The sequence below is a fragment of the Stegodyphus dumicola genome, chromosome X1 (genome assembly GCF_044657685.1).
Source record: "Stegodyphus dumicola isolate Sdum_Otavi_A_Nest chromosome X1, ASM4465768v1".
Classification (NCBI taxonomy): domain Eukaryota; kingdom Metazoa; phylum Arthropoda; class Arachnida; order Araneae; family Eresidae; genus Stegodyphus; species Stegodyphus dumicola.
Window position 1 is genome coordinate 123,093,632 of NC_140780.1, and position 24,678 is coordinate 123,118,309.

Genomic DNA, 24,678 nt, shown 5'->3' on the forward strand with positions numbered 1-24,678 from the left:
CTGTAAATTTGTGAATATTAGGCAGATTCTTGTTGTTTTAATTCCTCCAATAAGTGCAATTATTGTTTAAACAAAAGTAAGTAAATATATTTAAAGCAAAGATAATTTGAAGAATCTTAAATTGGTCTTTTTCGTTTGGAATGAATGTTTTCTTAAATACGGTGCTAAGTGCTCTGGAATTATTATTATGTAATGTTTTCCACACCACTGTAGATTTTGTAATAATTTTAAGATTTCTTTTTTTAATTCTGAATTTCATCTGTTTAATTTGATTTCTTATGAAGTGTGTTTCTTATTTTAGGGTGTTTGTAAACCGGAGCTTGCATCTAGAAAAGATCCAGTTCTTTGGCTTTGACATGGATTATACATTGGCTCGTATGTCTATTTAATAACAGTTATAATTGTGTTTCTGTATTATAAATGTTTTGAGCTCGAATAGTTTATATAAATTTCAAAAATGCAGGTTCAAAGTTTTACATGTGTTATATAACTGAAATTTGCACTGTTTACTTATTACCCTGTTATTTATTTGTTGATATTAGTGAATGGAATCTCTTATATCTTTTGAGATGCTACCCAAAAGTTTCCAAGAATGTGAATAAAAAAATGTAACATCTGATATTTACTTACTCGATGTTATTTATGTTACTTACTTTGCTAGATGATGTTGCAAACAACCTTTCTAAATTACACTGTCATATCGAATCTCAATTTAGTCAACATATATTTTCAGGGTTTGTATGGTCCTTAAGAGTCCTTAAAAGTCCTTAGATTTTTTGGAATCAAATTTTGGTCCTTAAAAGTCCTTAATTTTGGCCAAAATCAGCAGAAGGTCCTTAATTTTAATCATCTTAAATTTCTGTCAGTTTTTACGACTGCTATTTTGAATGTGAATTAGCATTTGGGAGGAATATTTTTGGTGATTCACTGACATATATGGTTATCTTTTGAATGGGTTATAATTTGTTTCTATTTCTAATATAAATGATAGAGGATACTTGAGTTTCTAAGCAAGAAGTGAAACATAAGCATTTCGAAATCCATTTTTTCTAATAAAGAGCTCTTAAACAATTTTTCACTTTTGGGGATGTGAATTCTTTTATTAAACGGTTCTAAATTGGGCGATTTTAAGATCAGTTTCTATAGAAAATTTTTAATTCCAAGATCTGAGGATTTTTCAACGATTTTTTTAAAAACCTTGTAGCATTGATAAATTTCATTAAAATAATAGTAGTATATTGAAATTATATTTAAAAAATAACATTAAAATAAAACATTTTTATTTTTTGCTGTTATATTATAAAGTTTCATTTTGGCAACTTATTATACAATATTTTGAAGTTGAAAAATATAAACAAGGTATAATGCTATAGAAGCACAATTTACAAAACAACTGTTAGCAAATGCAAATTTAGCTATATGTAATTACTTAAAAATGTCTTCTTTTTAATTTTTTCATAGTAAGAGTTTTTCCCATGTAATTGTCTCAGAATATTAAAAATTCTCAGAATATGCATCAGTTTTTTCTACCAAATTAATTTTACACTTTTCCCTAAATATTTCTGGCTTTTTGCTGTTACAGAATTGGTAGGATAAATTTTTTTTAGGGTTTTAGACATTGCAGCTTGGAAAGTTTAAAAGGATTTGAAGGCAAGATTTATAGACACATGACTGTAGAATGTTCGAGAACTATGTGACAAAACGAAAAATGTCTCCATGGTTTCAACACGTAATGTATGTATTTTACAGAAAGTTTGCAATGAATTTCTTACTTTTTGAAGAAGTCTGGAAGAACAATGAAAACATAATATTTGAATGTTTTACTTCTGATACTAGAATCTTTTTCTTAGCATCCCTTTATTTCTCTACTTTTCACTAGACATCACTTTCTATCTTCCCTTTATTTTCTCTATTTTTCACTGGACACAAGCATGGAAAATATCAAAAATGCTTCTAATCTTATCACATGGACAGGTATTATAGAAAGGAATTTTTTTATTAATAAAGAAATTGAAAACTTACAATTTAAAAGATTCATCTAATATGTCTTAATGCATCATACACAGAGCTGGTATTAGGCATTTTCCCACCTGATGCAATCTCTATTGATTCTAAATTCTGCTGCCTAGTGCCTTTCTAAATTCTGCTTCCAATGTCTGGTCTAAATTCTAAACGTTTTGCCCCTTCTAATTTTTGCTGTTTGGTGTGTGACTAAATTCTAAAAATTCTGCCACACCAGCTCTGTAACCAGTCTTTGTTATATATATTTCATATTTCTTCTGAGTAGCAGCACTAATGCTTTTGCATAAACCACACAATCCCTGCAGTGGGGACCTGCAGAACTACACACTTTCTCCCACTGAGGATAAATGCTGAACCATGTCACAGGATTCTCTCAACCATGCTCCACCGTGCAACAATGGTTCCATCTAAGCACATCCCCACACACATCCGCAGCCCATCAATCTCTTCAACGTACTGAGCTGACAACCCTACCCACAAGGCTGGTTCAGTTCACAGCGACCAATTGTATCTTCTCATATCACATTAAAAATGCTTGGAAGGGGAGTGTGTAGTGATCTCGAGAGCTAATCAAATCCTCACATTACAAAGTAATTTGAATATCAGAATCTGTCACACTGGAGTTCTTTTGCAACAACGATATAATATTCAACTGCCATATAACAGATCCAGAATCAAATTCCAGGGTTGCTATCATTTTCATGAGCATGCGAAACTTGTGCACTGCTATACTTCTCATTGGTGCTAATAGATGGCATCACTAGCAAAGGAACTGCATACCAAACAAGCATGCAATCCCTACACTTGCACAATTTTATTGAATCAGAAAAGTCTTGATGCATATTTTGCAAAAGTTCATGCTGGTTCATTTATGGGAGTACCTGATTCGTTCAACATCTGTATTACTGCTGTGCTATTTGTTAGCTGAAAGCTGGTGATTTTAATCTCAGCCATTCTTCTCAGTCAAGGAGGACAACTGAAGTTGATGACAGTAGGTAGAAATTTATTGAATCAGACTCTTATTATGTGATAAAAAATATTGCAAAACATTTAACATCTGTCTTTTAAGCATTCATGACAGCTTGAAGATGAGACATGTAAGGATACATAAGGGTTTTTTTGGGGGGAGGGTCTTACTAAAGAACCAGATGATCAGTTTAACTGTATACTGTCAACAATTAGGCATTTTGAATGAATCCAGAAGCATTTAGAGTGCATAAAGGAGTTGTGTTCCGTCATGACAATGTAAGACCACATAAATTTAATCGTCCATAAAAAATTATTGTACCTTGAAAGGGATATGTTCCCACACTCTTAAACTTCAACTACTGCATGCTGCCCATACTTTCTATGGAAATTCCTTAAAAACTATGAGCTACAAAAAGTATGAAAAACTACATAATTTACAGAAAGGTGAGAGGGAAATGGTATACAAAACCAACTTATTCATTCTATGACTGCTTAAAGACGCCTGACATCATGTATCATGTTATGAGAGTCTTGCTGGTTTTGAAGGGTAGCCATTTGTAAATCTGCAAATTCTCACTTAATCTTTCCATTCAAGCACCCTGCAGTGAAAATCGTTTTACCCTGCAGGTCATTCCACTCTGCTTGTCTAAGAAAGTGTAGCACATGCTTCTTGTGGGTTGTGATTAAACTAGAAGTTTATGAATTATGCCATCTGAAAGTAAGAAGCAAAATGTTAAAGTCTGATATTCTGGAGAATTTTCATATACAATAAAAGCTTGACTATTCAGAATGTTCGAGAAATGCCGAATTTCGCATGTGAATTTTTCGAATAGTTGAGCATATACAATATGCAGTTCGGGGTAGACATGTGAAAAGAGAATAAAATTTCTGGTCTAAAATTATAATATTCATCTTATTTGTTACCAAATTGAATATCAAAAGCGTAAAATCAAGATTATGTAAGATTTCAAAAAACAAAATTCTTGCATAAAATCCTTTGTATTTTGTAGGCCTTTCAACATATAAAATTAAAACATCATATCCAGTTGTCATCAACCATGAAAGTTGGCAGACGTGCCACCAAACTTGTACCGGTCATTCCAATAGAAGCTTAAAGGAAATCACCATTGTTTATTCATTTTCAAATAGTCAAATATCATGCTATTAAAATATGCTTTTGTTATCACTCATAACTTTGAAAATGCTCCATACTGTTCCATAGAATGGCGATCCCAAATTTTAAACATTTTTCAAGCCACAAGGAGAAACCAATAAATAGCCGTTAACTTATATTTTTTCTTTAAAAAACTAAACTGACTTATCGAGAATTAATCCGGTTTACATAAAACTTATTCAAAGATCTTATGATTGTGTTGTGACATTATGCTTATACATTACTGGTGCTAAATAACATTATTTGGCTACAGTTTTTTTTTTTTTTTCTTTTTTTTTTTGGGGGGGGGGTCAAAAATGGTCAACAAGAAAGGACGTTAAGTACCAAATTTTTTAAATAATTGTAATACTTTTGCCCAAAATGGATTTAATGGAACTGAGACGGATTTTTGTTTAATATTTTTTTTAGAATAAATAAAATTCTTAAATCAGTAATACATTAATATTGTACTGATACAGCCAACATTAGATTGAATAAACTGCAAATGTCTGTCTGATTCAGTGAAATTTCTTTTTTCTTCGTAAATCTCTCTCTCTCTAATGAGATGCAGTTCCAAAACTTCTATGTGTATTAAGAGTTTTCTCACAAAATTTCAAAAATGTTAAAAAAAAAGTTTCACTGTATCACCCCCAAGAAATATTTTTTCCTTCTGTTTCATCAGAATTTCTTCTTGGAACAATGTATTTTAAATTAAATCTCTTCTTTTAGCATTTCTGTTATGGCTAAATTTTTGTTGCATTCAAGTCATGACTGTATTTCAGGTCTTTCAAGCCTCGAAACAGATTCTTCAGCTTTGTTTCTGCATGTTAAGGCTTTTAATATGTTTATTAGATCTTGTTCTTTTGTTGTGAAACTGTCAAATTCTTCATCAGATGAATCTGAATAAAAGTTAACTGAAAATAAAATATTCTGCCATCCTTTCCCAAGAGTCCAATTTGTAACGGAATTCCAAGCAATGACCTCATGAATGACATTCATTAAAAATAACAACTGAAATTCTCTCAGGGAACTTTAAGCATTCACATGTCTGTTCATAAATTTTCCTGATAATCCTTTTCAAGTTTGGGGTTTTGGGATCCATTGATTAGATCAAATGTTAAGGAGAAGGTATATAGTTTTGATATTGCTGTAACATAGTTCCTTATTATGAGGATACACTCAGCAGTTATCTGTAAGAAAAACAACTTGACTGTCTTTGGCTTTTCAAACTTTGGCTCACTACAAATCACACAAAAATGCATTGAACCAGTAAAGAAAAAATACTTTCCATCCAAGCATTCTTTTGATGATTTATTGACAAGAAGATGTTTGTTACCTGCCAGAGCTGTAGAATGTTTGGCTTTTCCAGTCATTGATAATTTTATTCTGTTTAATCCAGTTGTAATTATGCCAATAAAAATTGTCAATCTATTCTTTCTTTTTTTTTTTAAAAAAACCACAAGCAGATGCTTCATTAGCATCTGCTAAAGTTGGCAAGAGTCGGAAAACATCAAAATAGCAGACCCATTTCTTCTGCATTATAAATATCTTTTAGTGCTATATCGTTTCTTTTTACAAAATCTTTAGAAAAAAAGCAGCTTATTCAACTGCACCCTTCCTATTGGCAGACAGTGTTTCATCCGATATATCGATCTTGCGAATTCTGTGATGTTTTTTGAAATGAGCAAGCCATCCATCTGAAATTTTGCAATCTTTCTCGATGTTTACCTTTTTGGAAAAATATTTTGCTTTTTGAATAAGCATTGTCTTAGAAAGAAGAAATCCTTCTTCTTGTTTTAATATAAAACACTCATATATACTATTTTGTTGAATTTTTAACACGTCAAGTGCTGCATTGGTCTCTTGGGACCAACAGTGAATTTTCTCTTTGCCAAGCATCAGTTCCTTGGGGGACGATCAAAGTTAAAAAATAAATGTAGTAATTTCAATGAAATTCATTAAAACCTATTCAAAAACATTTTTTGGCATTGTAGGTACTTGTAAAAGGCACAGTATTTGGCTGATTTCCTTTTGAGTCAAACTGTTCATTTTGATCACTGGTTTCATTCCATTGCTTGATATAACGAATTATCTTTCAACAGTGACAAGTGTAAAATCGATGATGAATGTAGAGTACATCATTTGCTCCAAGTACTGATTCAAATACATTTGCTCTAAGGACTGATTGATTACAAACTGTGTTATTTGAGTGTACCATATTATAGCAAAGAAAAAGGAGTAGTAATTACTGCAATGATTTCTGCTTTAAAGAATGCTCAAATAATACTGGAGAAGGTGTTTTTAACTGTATTAATCATTATTTTATAAATAATGGTTTAGAATGTGAAAATTCTTTATCATTTTCTTCAGATGATCCTAGTACTATTTTGAGGAAACACACCAACCAGTTTTAAGCACCTAAGTTTGTCCATATCACTTCTTGCATAACTGCAAAAAAAAACTACTCAAAAATTTATTGGCTCAGAAATGTTATTACAATATATAGATATATATATTTTTAGATAAAAGTTCAAAAAAGAAGTATAGCTTCAAATTTGCTTAGTAAATTGTGGGGTGGAATACACAAACTTGCTTAATAAATTTTGGGATGGAATACAAACTCTCATAACATTTTGAAATACTGCAGTGTAAGATGGTTTTTTTTCCTTGTAATATCTATAATAAGTTTTAACATTGGGATGCTCTGATTAGTTTTTTGGTGCTCAGTCAGATAATAATAAAAATGAAGGAAAGAGGTTGAAAAACATTTTTTAAAAAAAGTTATAATCACATACCGTCAAATTATATCCATTATTTTGAAGAAAACTTGGCTGTTATTCATAACTGTCAATATTAATTTACAACAGCAAGCTTCTTAGTTTAAAAAAAAAAAAAAACTGTTTCAACTTTTTATTGAATCTGTTAAATTCATAAAACCAGCATTAATTTTTGAAGAAAATGCTGGAATCAATCTGGCATGTAGTCCATTTCAAAATATTTCAGAAGTGCAATAAACAGAAATTGAAAATTTAGTGATTGATGCAGAAACAAGATTATATTTAAAAATTAACAAGTTGAACGAAAATGAAATGAAATTATTTTTTTAATTAAGAATGAGCTTTTATTTTTTGATTGTACTTTTATATATAATACCTAAGTTCCCTCGAAATGATCCATTTATAAAACGCACTTATTTTGCTGACTTTAATTCGAGAACTCTTTTATATTGCTGACTTTAATTCGAGAATTCTAAGTTTCTGTTCATCTATTCACTACATGGTGAAAACTTTCTTATCCATTATTGATGAAAAACATCTTGATCAAGTAAAAATTGAGTTTTCTATGTATCAAATAGATAATTTAAAAAGTTGCAGATTTGCATTTTTTTATTAGATCGAAAATAAATTTCAAAATTAAAAGATATGAATGGGTGCACTAAATGCAAGTTATTGCTTGTTGTAATGCCTGCACTTTTCCTAATATCTTATTCAAATGCATCCTATGAAAGAATTTATTATCATTATTGTTGTCATCATCGGCAAAAAGAATCGGACTGCATTTTGACCAGATTTAGGCATGATTTTGTTTTTTTAAGATATTTTCTTCACAGAGTCGTAGCTAGGGTTTTCAGCGCCCAGGGACAACTGAAGATTTCGTGCCCCCTACTGCTTGTCAAGGATGGAAAACATTTAATTCTAAAATGTAACATCACTTTTGGTGCCCCTTGGATTCTGCGCCTGGGGACAGATGCCCCCCTCTAGCTACGCCCCTGTTGCTTCAATAATATATTAGTAGATTGAATACTTCCCTAAGAGAATTATTTTTAACTACTCAGTTTTCCAGTTGTATGTATTTTATGTTAAATGTAGCCCAGTTAATTAAAAAATATATACCTTATATGCACATTTATAAAGTTATAAAAATGTTGTTCATGCATTGACCACTGATAAGTTTTAGTGTGTATCTATGCACATATACCATACTTGCCTGACCTTACACCTTGAGACTTCCATTTGTTTTGGTCTCTTCAAAACACATTGTGGGGTGTAGCATTAAATTCTGATGACTTTTTAAATCATCTTTTTTTCTGATTTCGGCCAGTAAAGTCAATTTCTAATTTCTGCTGAGGTCTCTATGTGAATAAAAAAATAATGAAGCTCACTGAGAAATGGTAAAACATGATCAAACAAAAACAATCAATATATCATTGATTAATCTTTGTTCTTAAAATAAATAAGTGACATTTAAAAAGTGTTCAAAAAATATGATTTTTCTCAGTGTAATGCTCAAAAGGTTTTTAAATTACCCATAAAAATGTGATGATAGAAGGCATTACTATAAGTCTTGAAATTTTTGGGGTGGTCAGATGCTTTACTTTTTAAATCATATTTATAAAAATCAGACATATCAATTTCATGTATATTTATTGTACTGCTTTTAAAAGTGTCTAATTTACATAAAATTATAAATCTTCACGGTGATATAAATATTTTATTGCTAAGATTTTTTAGTTATTTAATTTGAAAATGTGACTTATGAGCTCGTAGGGCTTAAAAAGTACAGTTAAAAGTTGTTAATCTGGACTTCGGCGATTCCAAATTATAGATCATCAGTTTAAATCTGGTAAGATGGCATGCAGAAATTATAAAATTAAAAATATGAAACCGTAACTTATGAAATAAAGAACAATTATGATCTAAAGGGTATCAAAATTTACAAAAAAAAAAGCTTAATATTTATTTGTTTACTTTATTAAATATTTCTTTCAATGTAAGTTGTTTAAGTTGCTTCATTTTTCATGTGATGATACTTTCTCTTTAATTCTATAAACAGACATAATTTCTTGTTCAGTTGCAAAGTTCCACTGTTCAAGTCCTATAATTGCTGTGTTGAGAATACCGACTAATTTGTCAATCGAAATTCTTTCGTTTTCAAAGAAAGTGACCTCTGTGTCACTTTATTCGCTATCGGAAGCGAATTATAATGACGAGGAATTTGATTCAAATCATATCAAAGATGGAGTACATCAAGATGAATTACTACATTTAGTAAGGAATTATAAGCCAAATAAAATAAAAACATCTGCCCTGAAGATAAGGATAGTGCTGACAGATCAACTTCCAGTTCATTGCGCGCCGCGACGTTCACCCTCCCCCCCCCCACACGCAGAGCAGCGTGAAATTGATAAACAGATTTCGGAATGGTTAGATAAACAAATCCATTATCTTTTATCCATTTTTTGCAGCAATTCTACTTTTTGTTTAATGGACTTTGAAACATACTTTCACTTTGTAGATCCTTTGCATAGTAGTAAATATATATCAGAAATTCTATTTGACATAATCAAAAGTTCAAGCTTACTTTTATAAAATTGCTCTAACAGTTTGCAAATAGTAATAAGCCGGATCCAATTCGAAGATTAAGGAACAACGCAATCTGCAACATTAACTGAATTAGGTAATTTTAGCTTAGCGTATACCGTTCGTTATACATTAAACGCGCATTCGTAAACATATTTTGTGCATGCGCACACGCATATTCGCAGCCGTAAAGGACTTATGCGCATGCATCAAGAAAGTTTGTAGCTTTGAGGTCTGGATTATAGATCATTCCGGATTATGGGTGTCCGAATTAACGACTTTTGATTGTATTTGAAAAGGTTTTATCATTGCATTCAAATAAAATGATTTTGATTAGAGTTATTTGAAACCATGCTTATGCTTAAAAAGTGCTTTTTTATATTTCTAGAGTATAAGAACCCAGAATATGAAGCTCTGCAGTTTAGACTAATTGTTGATAGATTAGTTTTTACTGGATATCCATCACAGATTAAGGATTTTGAATATGATCCAGCTTTTCCTATAAGGTAAGCATAAAAATTTATAACTGTATTTTTTTTAATTCTAAGGTTATATGTATTTAACATGTATCTTGTAATTTCATTACAACCAATTAGAAAAAAGGTTTCATTAAAAAAGTGAAATAAAATGTTATAGTGCTTTTCACTAATATTTTTATTATGACAGAATTTGATTTGCTAATATGGATGCTTGATTTAACACTCATGGTAAGTGTATGTTCAACAATTTTCTTTTTGTGTGGAGAGGATCATTTTCAGAGTCTGGTTTTTGTCATCTGCCCCCTTTTTAAAATTATCCAGAAGCATATCATCATCTGGGTTTTGCTGAATACTGTTAATGCAGTATTTTTTAAGGGTTGAATCACCTAGAAAGAAAATTTTGAATGCTGTATGTAAAGTGTAAAATTTATAAAAGGCATGTTTCTAAGGGTTAGTGTAAAGTTGTTTAAATATTCCCAAGTTTGGAAGGACTATCTGCCTGAAGCAAAGATGACCGCTTGCATTCATGTTACACACGGGGAAAACCATGTATTAATCTCAGGCACTAGTGAGGCATATGGTTTTAAGAAAATGTTGATTTAAAAGATATGTACCATTTTTAGAGGTACTTGTGTGGTGGAAAAGTGCATCTCAGTATTTCTTTTATGAAGACATAACGTATGATATAAAAATTAAATTTTTATTTTTTCCATCCAATTTTTGTTTAAATTAGTGTTTTCAGACGGTAGAAAAATAATTAAATTCATAAAGGCAGGCTATTTTCATCAAATAAGGAGTGACAGGCAAAAAGAACTTGCAGTATATAACTGTAGTTAGGAAATGCAGTTAAATTCTTCACGGTCAGTTTCCAATGTTTTTAAAGATAATTAATAAATAGTAGCATCATAGTGTAGTTAATTATTACCCATTAAGAAAATAATGCATAATACTTGCACATTAGAAATAATAGTAGAATGTATTCTGTAATGAAATAAGTTATGCTGTGATTTTCCATTCAGTTTGAAACATGTTAGGTACTGATGTAGTGAATGTTTCGCTGATTGAGAGTTTTTAAGCTCTATGTATCAATATAATTCTTATAGTATAATGACCTGCAATGTCTGAGTTAACCGCTTCCCTTACAAATTTTTTTGAAAAAAATTGCAAAATATCATCACATTTTTTTATTTTATTATTAAATACAACAAAATGAAACAAATAAAAATATGTAGGTTTTAAGTTGAAGTTTTTAATATTTTGAAGGTGTAAAAGCATTTATTTGTAATATTAGTTTACTATCCCGAGTTATCTCGGGCAAACGGAAAAAAAGTTAAATATTAATCTTTGTATGATAGTTTTTGAAACAAGGGACAACACAGAGTGATGCCCGACATTCTACACTGGTATCTGGTCTCTTTTCTTACTGGCTTACCACTCAAATCTCTTTCACGGGAGCACAGAGTACACTGTCTCGTTGGATTTGATTTTTTTTTTCCACCTCTTCATAATTATTATCTGAAAAATCATCACTTTCGCTATCTTGCATCATCGTCATCATTTTATTTTTTTTTTCAATGCATGCATCCTTCTTTATACATTACTAATCCACAAGCCAACGTATACAATGCAATAGGGAAACTTGTGACCAGTTCCTCCAAAAGAATCGCGGAACCAACAGAATTTGGCAAATTGCCAATCAAAGCTGAATATTTCCTTTCATTTCCTCCAGACCGAATAAAACCGTGATAAAAGAAATCGTACTAACAAATTCTGCTTTGCCCGAGTTTTCTCGGGATAAGAATTAACTGCAATATATATGAACCCGAGATAACTCGGGATAATCAGGCAAGTGGTTAAATAAAATCAACTCTGAGATACCATAGCATTGCTATAACAATCTGAGTTTCATAAATCATCCTTAAAAATTTTGCCCAATTTAATTATTGCTTTTATTTATCTAGCATTCTATAAATGTCTAGAAATTTAGAAAGAATTAATTAACTTGTAAGTAAGTTTTTCTTCCCCCCCCCCCCCCCAAAAAAAAAACTCTCAGTAAAATGCACCTAATATATCGAATATTTTTACATTTTTGTCTACATTAGAATCAATATCAAATTTGAAATGTCATCCTTTAAGATGTTTCTCATTGATTTATGATCAAAATTTTTTCCATTTATTATTTTCCCATATATACTTTGCTTCCTTCCCTTCTTTTATAGTTTTTTAAGTTAAATCATATGATATAAAGTCACCCATAAACTTCGTTAATCTATGTTTTATAAATTTCTTGTTTTTATAAATTTCATTTAAGAATGGTAAAAAATATACATATTTCAAAATTAACTATTTTATTTCTTCATTAAGTATACATTAGAAATCTTTTGCTTAAAATTCTTACCAGAGCTGCCTTTCTGCTGGCACAAAATAAATTTTGCTCAGCTTATGTCAGAAACTGGTTAAAATTGAAAAGAGGTAACAGTAATTTCTGTAAACTGGTAAAAACATGTGAAATGTTAATTAGTAAAATTTACGAACATATGAAATCATTTTAGTGCAAGTTTTTACATATATTAATTGATATATTTTAATAATAAAATATAATTATATCTTTAATTAGCATGTAAATGTAATTATTGGAAAGAGTAAACATTTCCAAATTGATTTTGTTGATATCTGCAAAATCATGTATTTGAAATGTATCTTTTTACGCTAAACAATAGAAAGTCTTTAAGCAGAGAACCCTCATATACTTTACTAGCTAAACAAAGAAAACAAATGTGAAAAATAGTTTATTGACTCGTGGCTCTTGTAAATGCACTGATCAGATAAACTGAATTATTGAAGTTAATAAAATCATGGCTAATTCACCAGACGTAGCTTATCTTATAATTTCAGAAATAGTTTCATATTTTGTAAGCAGTTTTGTCAAAAGGGAAGATTTAATGTAAATTGTTGAATTTTTAATGTTGTTACTGTATTTATTCGAATCTCAGCCACCATTGATTCTAAGCAGCACCCCAGATTCTCATCACACTTTTATAAATAAAAAAATTTTTAAATATAAAAAGGTTTATTGATATCTGATATTTACGAAATTAAAAAAAAAATTTAAATGCAAACTACCAAGAAGTGAATGAGTAATTTATTTTACCGGTATACAAAAAGTTTGGTATACAAATCATTGGTTGATAGATATAGCTTTTCTTGTTGATATGTTTAAAAACGGAGTTGCATTAAACAAAGAAAAATATGATGAAATAATGAAACTCACTCCAAGAACCAAATGTTACATTCATGTGTTACCCGTTTGGCAATGTTGATGTGGAAAATATAACTGAAAATATAAATTATATATTCTCTTTATCTCTTGAGAAAAATGAAGTTTTTCTTCTCCAGAATGACATAATTTTAAAAGCACATAGTTCAAAACCTAAGAATAACTTTTGGATGAAGTAAAGTATCCTAATTTAAAGAAAAAAAAATGTTGCATTTTAACATCATTCATGGGCTCTACCTACCTGTGTGAATCTGCATTTTCAACGATGAATATAATTAAGACAACATTTTTTTTCTGTCTCGTAAACAACCACTTAAAATCCAGTGCAAGGTTAGCAGTTAGAACCCAGGCAGCATGCATTCGTAAATTGTGTGTGAAAAATACATGCAAATATATAAATGGCCCTTCATATAAAAAATGAAAAAGTGTCCAGGGAAACAATAATAAATATTTAAGTGTATTTTTGCATTACAATATCCGTAAAATTTATGTATTTTCATGCAAATTACCGTGCTTTGTGCGTAGTGTTTACGTACATTTTAAGGATTTTCATATATTTTTGGTGAACATGTGCATATATTTACCCTAAATACGTAAATCTTCCCATTTTTTTACTTCGTATATTTTTAGTCAAAATTTACGTTAAATCTGCACATTTTATTTATTTCTTTTTTCTTTTCAGAAACGTATACTTTACGCAGAAATTTATGTAAATGTTCCCTATTTTTTACTATGCATATTATGCATAACTTTTGGTAAAAATTCATTTTTCATGAATTCTACATATATTTTCAAAAAACTACGTACATTTTTTTAATACCTTATTTTTATACCACATACGTTTTTCCAAGTCATAATATGTTTATTTAATACCATATTTCTATCATTATATGCAGATAATACATCCACATTACGAATGTAAAAATGTCATTTCAAAGTCATAAAAGATTTTTCATAGACTGTTGCTTTTATTTACATAGAGATAAAATAGAATATATTTACCAGACGTAGTTAAACTTCACAATATTTAAAATACGCTATCCACACATTTTTCCCCTGCATGTCCTGAAATCTCCCATAGTTTGTTAAATGTGATGAGCTAAAATAAGAAATGCAAAAGTTGTTCATTAAGTAAATCAGTTTTCTAAAAATACATAAATTTAATATTGTAGAATTTTATATTAAAGGAATTACTGAAGAAAATCTAAATAGCTTAATTATTGAAAACTATAAATTTTTATTTAAAAAATTCATATTTAGTATTCTTTATTAAATAATCAAAAAAACTAAGCAAATTTCAAAAATAAATTACTTTTATATGTTTTAACCAACAAAAAAATAAAAGTAATAAGGGATACCTACCTTACCTTTTTTTTTCAGATTACGACTTTTGTGTAATGCACATTCAATAAATATATACTTGTAGTTTTCACAGTCATTCTACCTATGTATCTAGCTTTATGAAATTTCTTCTTTATTAATGATCATTTTATTTATGTAATTTTTTTTATTTAATGTATCACAACTAATGCTGTTTTCAAGATATAGTGAAACTTAATAGGTTTTTTTTCAGTCATTTTAAAAAGTATTTTTGTGGAGCTAATGCTATAAATATTTTGTGCATTGAAGAATAATATATACTAATTGATATAGTATATATGGCAGTGTCTAAAATTTTGGTTTGTTGTCTCATATAAATTGAAAGCCAATTTAAATTAATAATAATAAAGGATGCATAAATTAGAAATAGCAACTGTTTAAAAAAAAGTCTTAATATTATTATTCAGAGAAAAGTCAATGGAATTTAAATGCCATAAACTAAAGTGCATCTTAGACATGGTGCTTTATCATTCGTAACTTGGGAGGAAGGAGTAATTCCCTTTTCAGTTAATCATCAATAATAATAATAAAAATCCTTAATCTTAATTTTTTTTTTAATTTCAAACAAATTTGTAGAGTTTAGTGCACAAAACGTAACTTACAAAAAGTATATTATGCCATTTACATTTCTGTTCAATTGAATTTGATTTGTTTTAGGTATATTAACATAAAACATTATTATAAACAGGCATTCGTATATTTAATGCATGGATAGGTTAATTTTTGAAAGTAGTGATATCTGTTATGATTTCAGTGTTATTTTTGACTTTCAGAAAACAGGAATTATAATTAATGATTGATTCTTCATATGTTAAATATGTTTCAAGTTTTTCCCATTCTTTATAAAGAAAATACTTTGACATCTTATTATTCTTATCCAATTCAGAAAATGCCTACAAAATTCGAAATGATTAAGCTATGATATTAGTACACATTATTTTAGTTTTCTAGGTTTACATCAAATTTTCAAAATTTTATGAGTCTTCGCAAAAAATGTAAAAGCAATAGAAAACCGAATTCATTTTTCCAAATTCAGCATCTGAAAAATAAGTGAAGACAACAGTTAGGAAAATGAACATCATCAAAGTATTAATGGTTTGAAATTGCCATATACTTTTTTCTAATTTCAATAATACCAAATTAAGTATTAAATTCCAATGCTGACAGCAAAATTGGCATAACCAAGTTTTATAGGAGTAGTAAATAATGTAGCAAGAAAATTTTAATCTTTATGCTACATCTGTCAATAAATAATATTCTGATGTAACTTGTACACTTTCATAAGAATGGAAACAATTACTTAACAACAAAAAGGTTCCTTTCTCACTATCAGAGTAATGAGATGAAATATTCATCTTTATTTAATGTTACAAATTATATTGAATATACGAATTATATATATTTATAAATGAAAATAATTAATAGTATGCCTTAAAGTATCTTCCACATAATGCATATTTTAACATTAATTCTTCTATTCTTTTATTCTGAGAACATTTTAGATGCTTATTTAAAGATTACTTAATACTAATGATAGACAGCATCCTCAACAGCTGATAAGGAACAACTTCATAATGATGTCAACTTCTTTATGAAAGTCAGCCACTATTTGAAATACAGAAATTCTTTTGAAAGTACCTTTACAAAATGGTTTTCTTACCCTTACGAATACCAATTTGTAACTTGTAAAAAGCAACTTCCAAATTTTGCTACCTAGGTATCAGACTTTTGAATTAATTTGTTTTGCTATATGGGTTAGCAAATAAATGAAAATTTACTTACATTATAAACATAAAAGTAGACACCAGGAAGGTAGCTTTTCGTATGTATTAGAAATTAATTTACATAAGGATGCAAAGACCTTTATGGCAAGGTACAGTTGTGAAAATTTTCATAATGGTAATTATGACATTTTGAACATGGGCTGATTTAAATAAAAGTACTGCTATCATTATTAAGCATTTCTCCAAGAATTGTGAATGGTATTTAAATGACACCATTTGCTTTGTTCTATGCTCTTTGCAACAAGTTATCAGATCCTTAATTACATATAATAATCTATGAGATATGTATTTTTATGTAACTGATTTTACACTTGATCTGTAACATTTCTACCAGATAGGATTACTTTATAATACAGAAAGATAAATTAAATCAAGCTGAGTTTATAGGATAGAAATGAGCAAATTTTCAAAAAAAGATTTATTTTTTTACTACATTTGATAATACTTAAATATTAATAAATTATTTTAAAATACATTGAACAGAACCAAAGAGAAACATTTTGCTTAGCATCATGATCATTTTACAAAAAGAGCATTCAGTCAACATGCAGTTCTAGACATTATATGAAATGGAAATATTTTGTTCAACTTAATTTTTAGACAAGCAAATGTTTTCTGTTTTTAAAATTAGCCTATAATACATTAGAAGAAAAAAGAGAATTCCTTATAAATATACATATTGGGGTTTAAAGTTTTGTCTAAATAAATCATGCTTAAGTTTTAGAGATATCAGATTGAGAATTATTTTAATTAAGTGCAAGGAGAGGCATGTACTAAATTAGCAGCACTACCAATAGCATATTTTGCTTTGAAAAGAACTAGAATAAAATAGGATAGCAGAATGTAACATCTTTATTTACTAAAATAAGTTAAGTACAAAGAACTTAATATAAATCAAAGGATGTTTAAAAATGTTTTAGATAAATCATAGAAACTATAATTTAGTTTCAAGTTAAATTTGCATAAGGGGGAATTCAGTCTTGTTTTGTCAAGAATATATGTGTGAAATTATAATAAAATTTTACGTCTAAAATATGCCAGAACTGCCTGCTTAAAAACGTAACTTATGATTTTAGATGGAATGCAAATTCAAGTAACCTAATATTCGTTAAATTAATACATATTGATATTCTTGTAGCTCTTTGATTTAAAATAAAAGTTAAAAATGCTTTAAGTTACTACATTGGTGATGTTTTATGGTTAACATTATCTTTTGTTTACTTAAGTACTAAAAAGTGTATTTAAATACAGGAAGTTTTATGCAGTAAATTATTAGTTAAATATATGGCTATTTTATATATTTCAGTAAACCAGAAACCAATGAACAATTAAAAGTATTATCAGTAAATTCCTCCAGAACCAGAAATACAAATCTCTACATACAAATCTTTAATTAGGTTATTAATGACATCTCAGTTTGCAATATAAAATATTTTATGCCTACATTCTCGGCAAAATAAGACAGCTAACAGAAAGATAAATAGCAATAAATTTATAAATAATACTGTAAAAAAGTTTAAAAAAGCCATATAGAATAAATGAAAGCTTAGACTAAATTTTTGAATTCTTCCTTCAAAAATCAATTTAAATTCAAAACTTTATCTTCATTTTTTAGCATCTCAAAACAAGGTTACTGCTTTCATTATGTAAATTTCCTGTCCTGGTAAAATAGAAATTGTTGCTAGGAAATATTTATTGCCAACTTTGTATGCAAATAATCCAGTGAAAAAATTCATTTGGCTTGAATACTTTCTTTATTAAACGAAGGAAAAATTCCCATTTAATATTTATTTATGATCCACATAAAATTTCTTCTTAATCATTATACTCTGATGTCAAATCCATAGAATTTTTTTAGCAATATTAATATGGTATTTATCATTAATAAATTTTCTAAAAAATATCCCACAAATTTATAAGTTAGGTACCCAAAATATAATTCTGTGTGACTCTTAATGTATGCATTTCCTTACATATTCTTAAAAGGAATTAAATAATAAATACAAGTAATTTAAATAAAATAGGATCAGTAAAATTATACATTTTAGCAGCTAATAGCAGTTATCAAATTTTAATAAATTCTTAAATAATCATCCTGTTAGATTTATTCAATGCAAAATGTGAAAGATGGAATAGTTCCATAAAGTATGTAAAATAGAAAATTACCTTGCAACGTATCCAACGCAACTTCATGGTTGTACATAATAGCATATCCAAAACATTCTTTGCTTCATTCTCTACAAAAAATATTTAATTTTATACTTAAATAAAAAATTCAGATTTGTTATAAGCAAAACATCAACTCAAATTACCAGAGTTGAATGCAAATATAGTGTTACTCCATTCTTGAAAGCTAGTTTATTATTTTAATTTTAATTTTAAAATAATAAATAAATAAATTTTTTTCCTTGTAAAAGATCACCATCCAGAATATTGTTCAAAAATAAATAATACTACTGTAGGCATGCATTTTCCACAAATACATTTAGTACAAATAGCTCTTTAGGAATACAAAAAAAAAAAAAAAAAAAAAAAAAAAAAACCATCTGTAACATAATATAATTCTTTGCTTCATTCTCTACGAAAAATTTTAAATAATTACACTTTAACAAAAAAATTCGTGTTTATTACAGCAAAACATCAGTAACTCAGTTTACCAGAGTTGAATACAAATCTAGTTTTCCACCATTCTCAAAAACTAGTTTATTATTTTCAATTTAATTTTTAATAAATAACAGCTTTCAGGATTTTTTAATAACTTTAATCCCCCCTTGTAAAAATTAACAGCGTGCAGTATATTTAGAAAATAAACAGTACTTTAAGACATGCATTTTCTGCAGACATATTTAGTACAAATGTTTCATTCTAGTTCTGTTGCAATACATGAATTTATGCAATTTAAATTAATCAAAATTTATAGGATTACATTAATCAGTAGGTTTATTAGAATTCGTAGATGTAGAGAATTTTATCTTCACTATCTGAAAATTTAGTTTCATTATTTTTCTTAAAATCTGAAATGATAGTTTCATTCCCCCTTAAATAAGGGCATTTATAGTGCCCCCTCCAATGATACACCATTATTTGAAACTTTTTCTATTCTGCAAAAAACTAATATGCCACACGACACATATATTTTCTAAATGTGAAAATTTCAAGGTAGCTTAGAAACTATTATCATTCTTAAAAATGCTAAATTGTGTAGATGTTAGGTCAATAAAATCACATGCAGAAGTAATTTCCATTCAACAACATGATTTTACATATCATCAAGATATGCTGAGTGAAAATTCCTGAAATGTTTTATTTTTTGGAATGCCATACTGCACTATTAATAGAGTTGACAAATTATAATGAATAGTGTAAGTAAGACTCATTTTTCTTTTAAATGCTTAGTGAAATGCTACGAGAAAAATTGTGTGATTATATTAGAGTTCATATTTATAGAAAATAAATAATTTCTGTGTCCCATTCATAAACGATATTAATTTAAGCATACCATTATGATTTCAGTAACTATGAAACAGAAAATCCCAGATCTGTTTCTTTGATGGTCTAGTAGATTAGATGTCCTGTTTACTAAAACTCAACAGGACTCACCTGACTGTCATACTTTTATTTATTTTTTTTTTTTTTTAATTTACAGATGGAAAAAAACAGCAAAAACATCAGCAATTTCTTGATTTTATATGAGCATTTTTGTACATTTACAATTTTCATTTTTTTAATACCTAGATATATCAAAACATATAATTTAATAAAATTGTAAGAATCATGTTAATTTTATTAACAAGTAAAAATTTTGAGTTAAAGTTCCTTTCCTGTCATTTCTTAACTTTAACTTACTACTTCTGGCCAGGGTTACAGCCGAAAACATTGCAGCAAAAACACCATGCACGAAAACGTTAAAATTGAACTTAAGATACTAAGAATTAACTAAACTAATCTAATGAGGTATAGCTGAAGCTATCAAAATTCTAACAGAGTTGGCCCCTTAACGTTAATAGACTGCGAAGCTATCAAGGGCCTAAAGTACGGCCGAGCGTGATAATAGCTTATGAGAGAGTAGCCTAAAAAGGCGGACGTGTGCAGCCAGAATACTTGATATCTCTCTCCCTAAGACCGAGGAACTTCATGGTTAAATACCACTATGTAATTCAGACGTGATTTTACAACTACGTTCTGGCCAGAGTGTTCGCCGCTAACATCGCGGACGAAAACATCGTGGAGAAAACAACGCAAGGCGAAAACATCGCAGTTCTAAAACATTGTGGTACAAAATATCGTCTTCGAAAATAAAGCGGTTCAAAAACTTTGCAGTTTAAAAACATCGTCGTCGAAAATATGGTGGTAAAAAATAAAGTATCTACAAATCATCGCATGACGATAACATCGCAGACATGCTTTTTTCAGGCTTTAATAATTGTAAATGGACATTCCCATAATGATTTGTGAGCGCAAGATGGAAAGAAAGATAATTTTTAACGTTCATATTTTTTATTAACTAATAAATTTTTGCTGATAAAGCAAAGATTAATGCAACTTATAGCACTTAATAGAATTTTAAATCGACGTAATTAACTAACAAAGGTCATTAATAAATAATTTTTTATAAAGATTTTACTGGTAATTTTTCATGAAAGTATAATCTACAAAAGCTTAGAAAAAGGAAGTTAAGTAACTGCATGACCTTATATATAAAACAGTTGCTAATCAAATATTCTTATAGTGAAAATTATTTCTTGTTTTGTTTCAATTTATTCTTAAAGTGTTATTAAAATTTTTATGCACAGCCTGCAGTAAGTTACTTAAATGTCGATTTGTTAGTTACAACGAAAGTCAGCTACATAATATTTCAGTAGGGTTTGGATTTATTAGATTATGCCAAAGCACACTATGGCTATCTGCTTAAGGGGTGGGATTTCAAAAACACTGTTCGGCTTAGAGAGATAGTCACCAAGAACGTTCTCTGCAAGTATACATTATTTGTAAGAAACAAAAATAAAATTTTAAAAAAAAAAAAAAAAAAGTGAAGATTTTTGTGATTTTCCTGAAGCATAATATGCATATGAACCAGTTCCTGAGAATATACTCCACAATGGAATCCCAAACCTTAAACATATAGCCATAGTTTGCTTTGGCATAATCTAATAAATCCAAACCCTACTGAAATATTATGTAGCTGACTTTCGTCGTAACTAACAAATCGACATTCAAGTAACTGACTGCACGCTGTGCATAAAATTTTTAATAACTTTTTAAGAATAAACTGAAACAAAAGCAGAAATAATTTTCACTATAAGAATATTTGATTAACAAAAGTGAAGAAAATAATCTCATAATTAAGTTAGCAATTTTTTGATAGATAAGGTCATGCTGTTACTTACCTTCCTTTTTCTAATCTTTTTTAGATTATACTTTCATGAAAAATTACCAGTAAAATCTTTATAAAAAGTTATTTATTAATGGCCTTTGTTATAATTATGTTGATTTAAAATTCTATTAAGTGCTATAAGTTGCATTAATTTTCTATGCTTAAGTTTCCTTCTTACTTTATCAGCAATAATTTATTAATTAATAAAAAAATATGAACGTAAAAAGTACCCTTCTTTCCATCTTGCGCTCACACATCGTTATGGGAATATCCATTTACAGTTATTAAAGCCTGAAAAAAGCATGTCTGCGATGTTATTGTCATGCGATGATTTGTGGATACTTTACTTTTTACCACGATATTTTCGACAATGATGTTTTTAAACTGCGAAGTTTTTAAACCGCTTTATTTTCGAAGACGATATTTTGCACCACAATGTTTTAGAAGTGCGATGTTTTCTTTTACGATGTTTTGTAGCTCGACGCTTTCGCCTTGCATTGTTTTCTCCGTGATGTTAACGGCGGACACCCTGGGCAGAACATAGTTGTAAAATCACGTCTGAATTACGTAATGAGAAGAGCAGTATTTAACCGCGAAGTTCTTCGGTCTTAGGAAGAGAGATACCAAGTATTCTGGCTGCACATCCACCTTTTTAGGATACTCTTTCGTAAGCTATTATCACACTCGGACGTTCTTTAGGCCCTTGATAGCTTCGCAGTCTATTAACGTTAAGGGCCAACTCTGTTAGAATTTTGATAGCTTAGGCTGTACCTCTTTAGTTTAGTTTAGTTAATTCTTAGTATCTTAAGTTCAATCCGAACCGTCGGCTTTATTGTACACTCCAAGACAGAGTTTTGTTAAACATTAGATGGAATAATAAAGGGCTAGTTTACCCTTCTATCTTGTTGTTTCCTGTCACAGGAACTCAAGCGATTATTCGCTTACCAGTTCTTAGGATTCTTCACTCCCAACAGTAACTTAGATTTACAAAGTGAAGAACTCTACAAAATATTCAAATAATTTAAGGTGTTTGGGATCAAACTAACTACTAACTTTTAAATCTTTTCAAGCAGTTCTAACATAACCATCAAGTTTTGACATGGAAAATTAGATACTCTTCTGTTATTGGGGGACCAGATTCAGAAATGTATGGAATACATATTGGTATATGCATGTATGTATACACATGCATATATTCATATGTACATACATGAACATGTCCATACATACATACATACATGCATATATACTCACATTTCTGAATCTAATCCTGATAACAGAACAGTGTTGAAAATTATGTATAGAGAACCCGAAGCTACAGTAAATAGTAATAACTTTACTTAAAACTGAAAGGGAAGCAAGCTTTTTTTCATGAATTTATTTTCTGTCTTTAATTAATCCAGAACAACAATAAAACACAAACTAAACTAAGAAAAAAAGAAATGCATTCATCAATGACTTAAACTTATTCAGTAATTGCAACTGCATGAAAATTCAGTATAAAAAGAAATGAACACAAATATGAAACAAAACTTACCTGTGTTTTATCGCATAAAATTTCCTTTTTTTTAATAGCATGCTATCTTTGAGTTAAATATTATATATTAAGACAAATTTATAAAACTAAATTCAAAAGTGGTGAATTAAATTACTGTAAGGGGAAAAACTAAAAACAAGAAATAAAAAAAAATTAATTTTTTTAAATAAATGAAAGTTACATGCTTTATTTTTTTGCATAAGATTTTTCAAGAACAGTCAGTGTACATAATTTTTAGGACAGATTTCTTAGAAATTAATCATGTTAATATTGCCTTTCTTTTTCCATTAAGCTATGTCCTGCTACTCTTTTTCTTTTTAATTGCAGTATGTTTTAAGATAAATAATGAAACATTTGAGTAAAAAATGATATAATTTATAAAAAAGTGGAAAACACAAACAGTGAGAAATACGATAAGTGCCAAACAGGAAGTTTTCAGTTTATTGATCTGGTATTCTATATCATAAACAGGATCAAATGCTGAAAATGAATCATTCGGCATGTTCACAAAGTCTAATTCCTGGAATCGTGCTGTTCATGCAGTTTTACATAGGTGAAGAAAGCATGACTATTAAATACTAAAAATATAAAATTTTCACTTACTTTCTTCAAATAATACTGTAATATCAGATTCGATACGGCAACATTAATGCATTCACTGAAAAACTCGCGCCATGCTGACTCACAAATTATTTGCGCAAATGTCCTGCCACATACCCAGAAGTAGAACAGATGTTTCTGCTTTGTCATTAGTCAGTAAAAGAGATTTACTTTGCTTTTTTTTTTTTTCAATAATTAAACATATTCAGAAAGCTTCTAATTTAATATATGAAATAAATTTATTTTCGTAATGTATCAATTTCTATTCAGAGCACCTCGGAAATAAAGTAATAAATTGATTTTTTCTATGAAAAATAGAAATATCTCTGTATGCACATGCTCTGTATATAAACACAAAAATGGGTATTTTGATAAGTTAGCATAAAATTAACCACTTAAATTTTACATTCATTTAACGGGAACATTATATTTATTCTGAAGATCTCCAGATTAAGAATGTCCTTAATTGTTTCAGGAAAAATATAATGTAATTATTTATTTACATTTTCTCATATAAAAAAATTATTGAAATCACTATATTATTTTTCCTGTGTATTAAATACTATTGAAAAATGTTACCCTCGTGTGATTTTTATAATAATGATTAAAACAATTGAAATTTATGTAAAATATCAGGATTAAGCTAACAGATTTGTGGAATTATTATTATTATTAAAATGTAAAAATAAATTATATATGACAATAAAACTCTATTAAAAAAGCTTTTTTTCTGGGTTCTTCCT

At 28.8% G+C, this 24,678-nt stretch overlaps 1 protein-coding gene across 6 annotated transcripts in view; it reads left to right on the forward strand.

Moving 5' to 3' along the window:
* Nucleotides 1-24,678, forward strand: part of Nt5b (5' nucleotidase B) — a 162,721-nt gene that overhangs the window by 61,618 nt on the left and 76,425 nt on the right. For all 6 annotated transcript variants that reach the window (XM_085808020.1, XM_085808022.1, XM_085808017.1 and 3 more), the window contains 2 exons: nucleotides 302-375; nucleotides 9,893-10,010. In XM_085808020.1, the coding sequence (XP_085664146.1) occupies nucleotides 302-375; nucleotides 9,893-10,010 (192 nt within the window). The remainder of the gene's footprint in view (nucleotides 1-301; nucleotides 376-9,892; nucleotides 10,011-24,678) is intronic.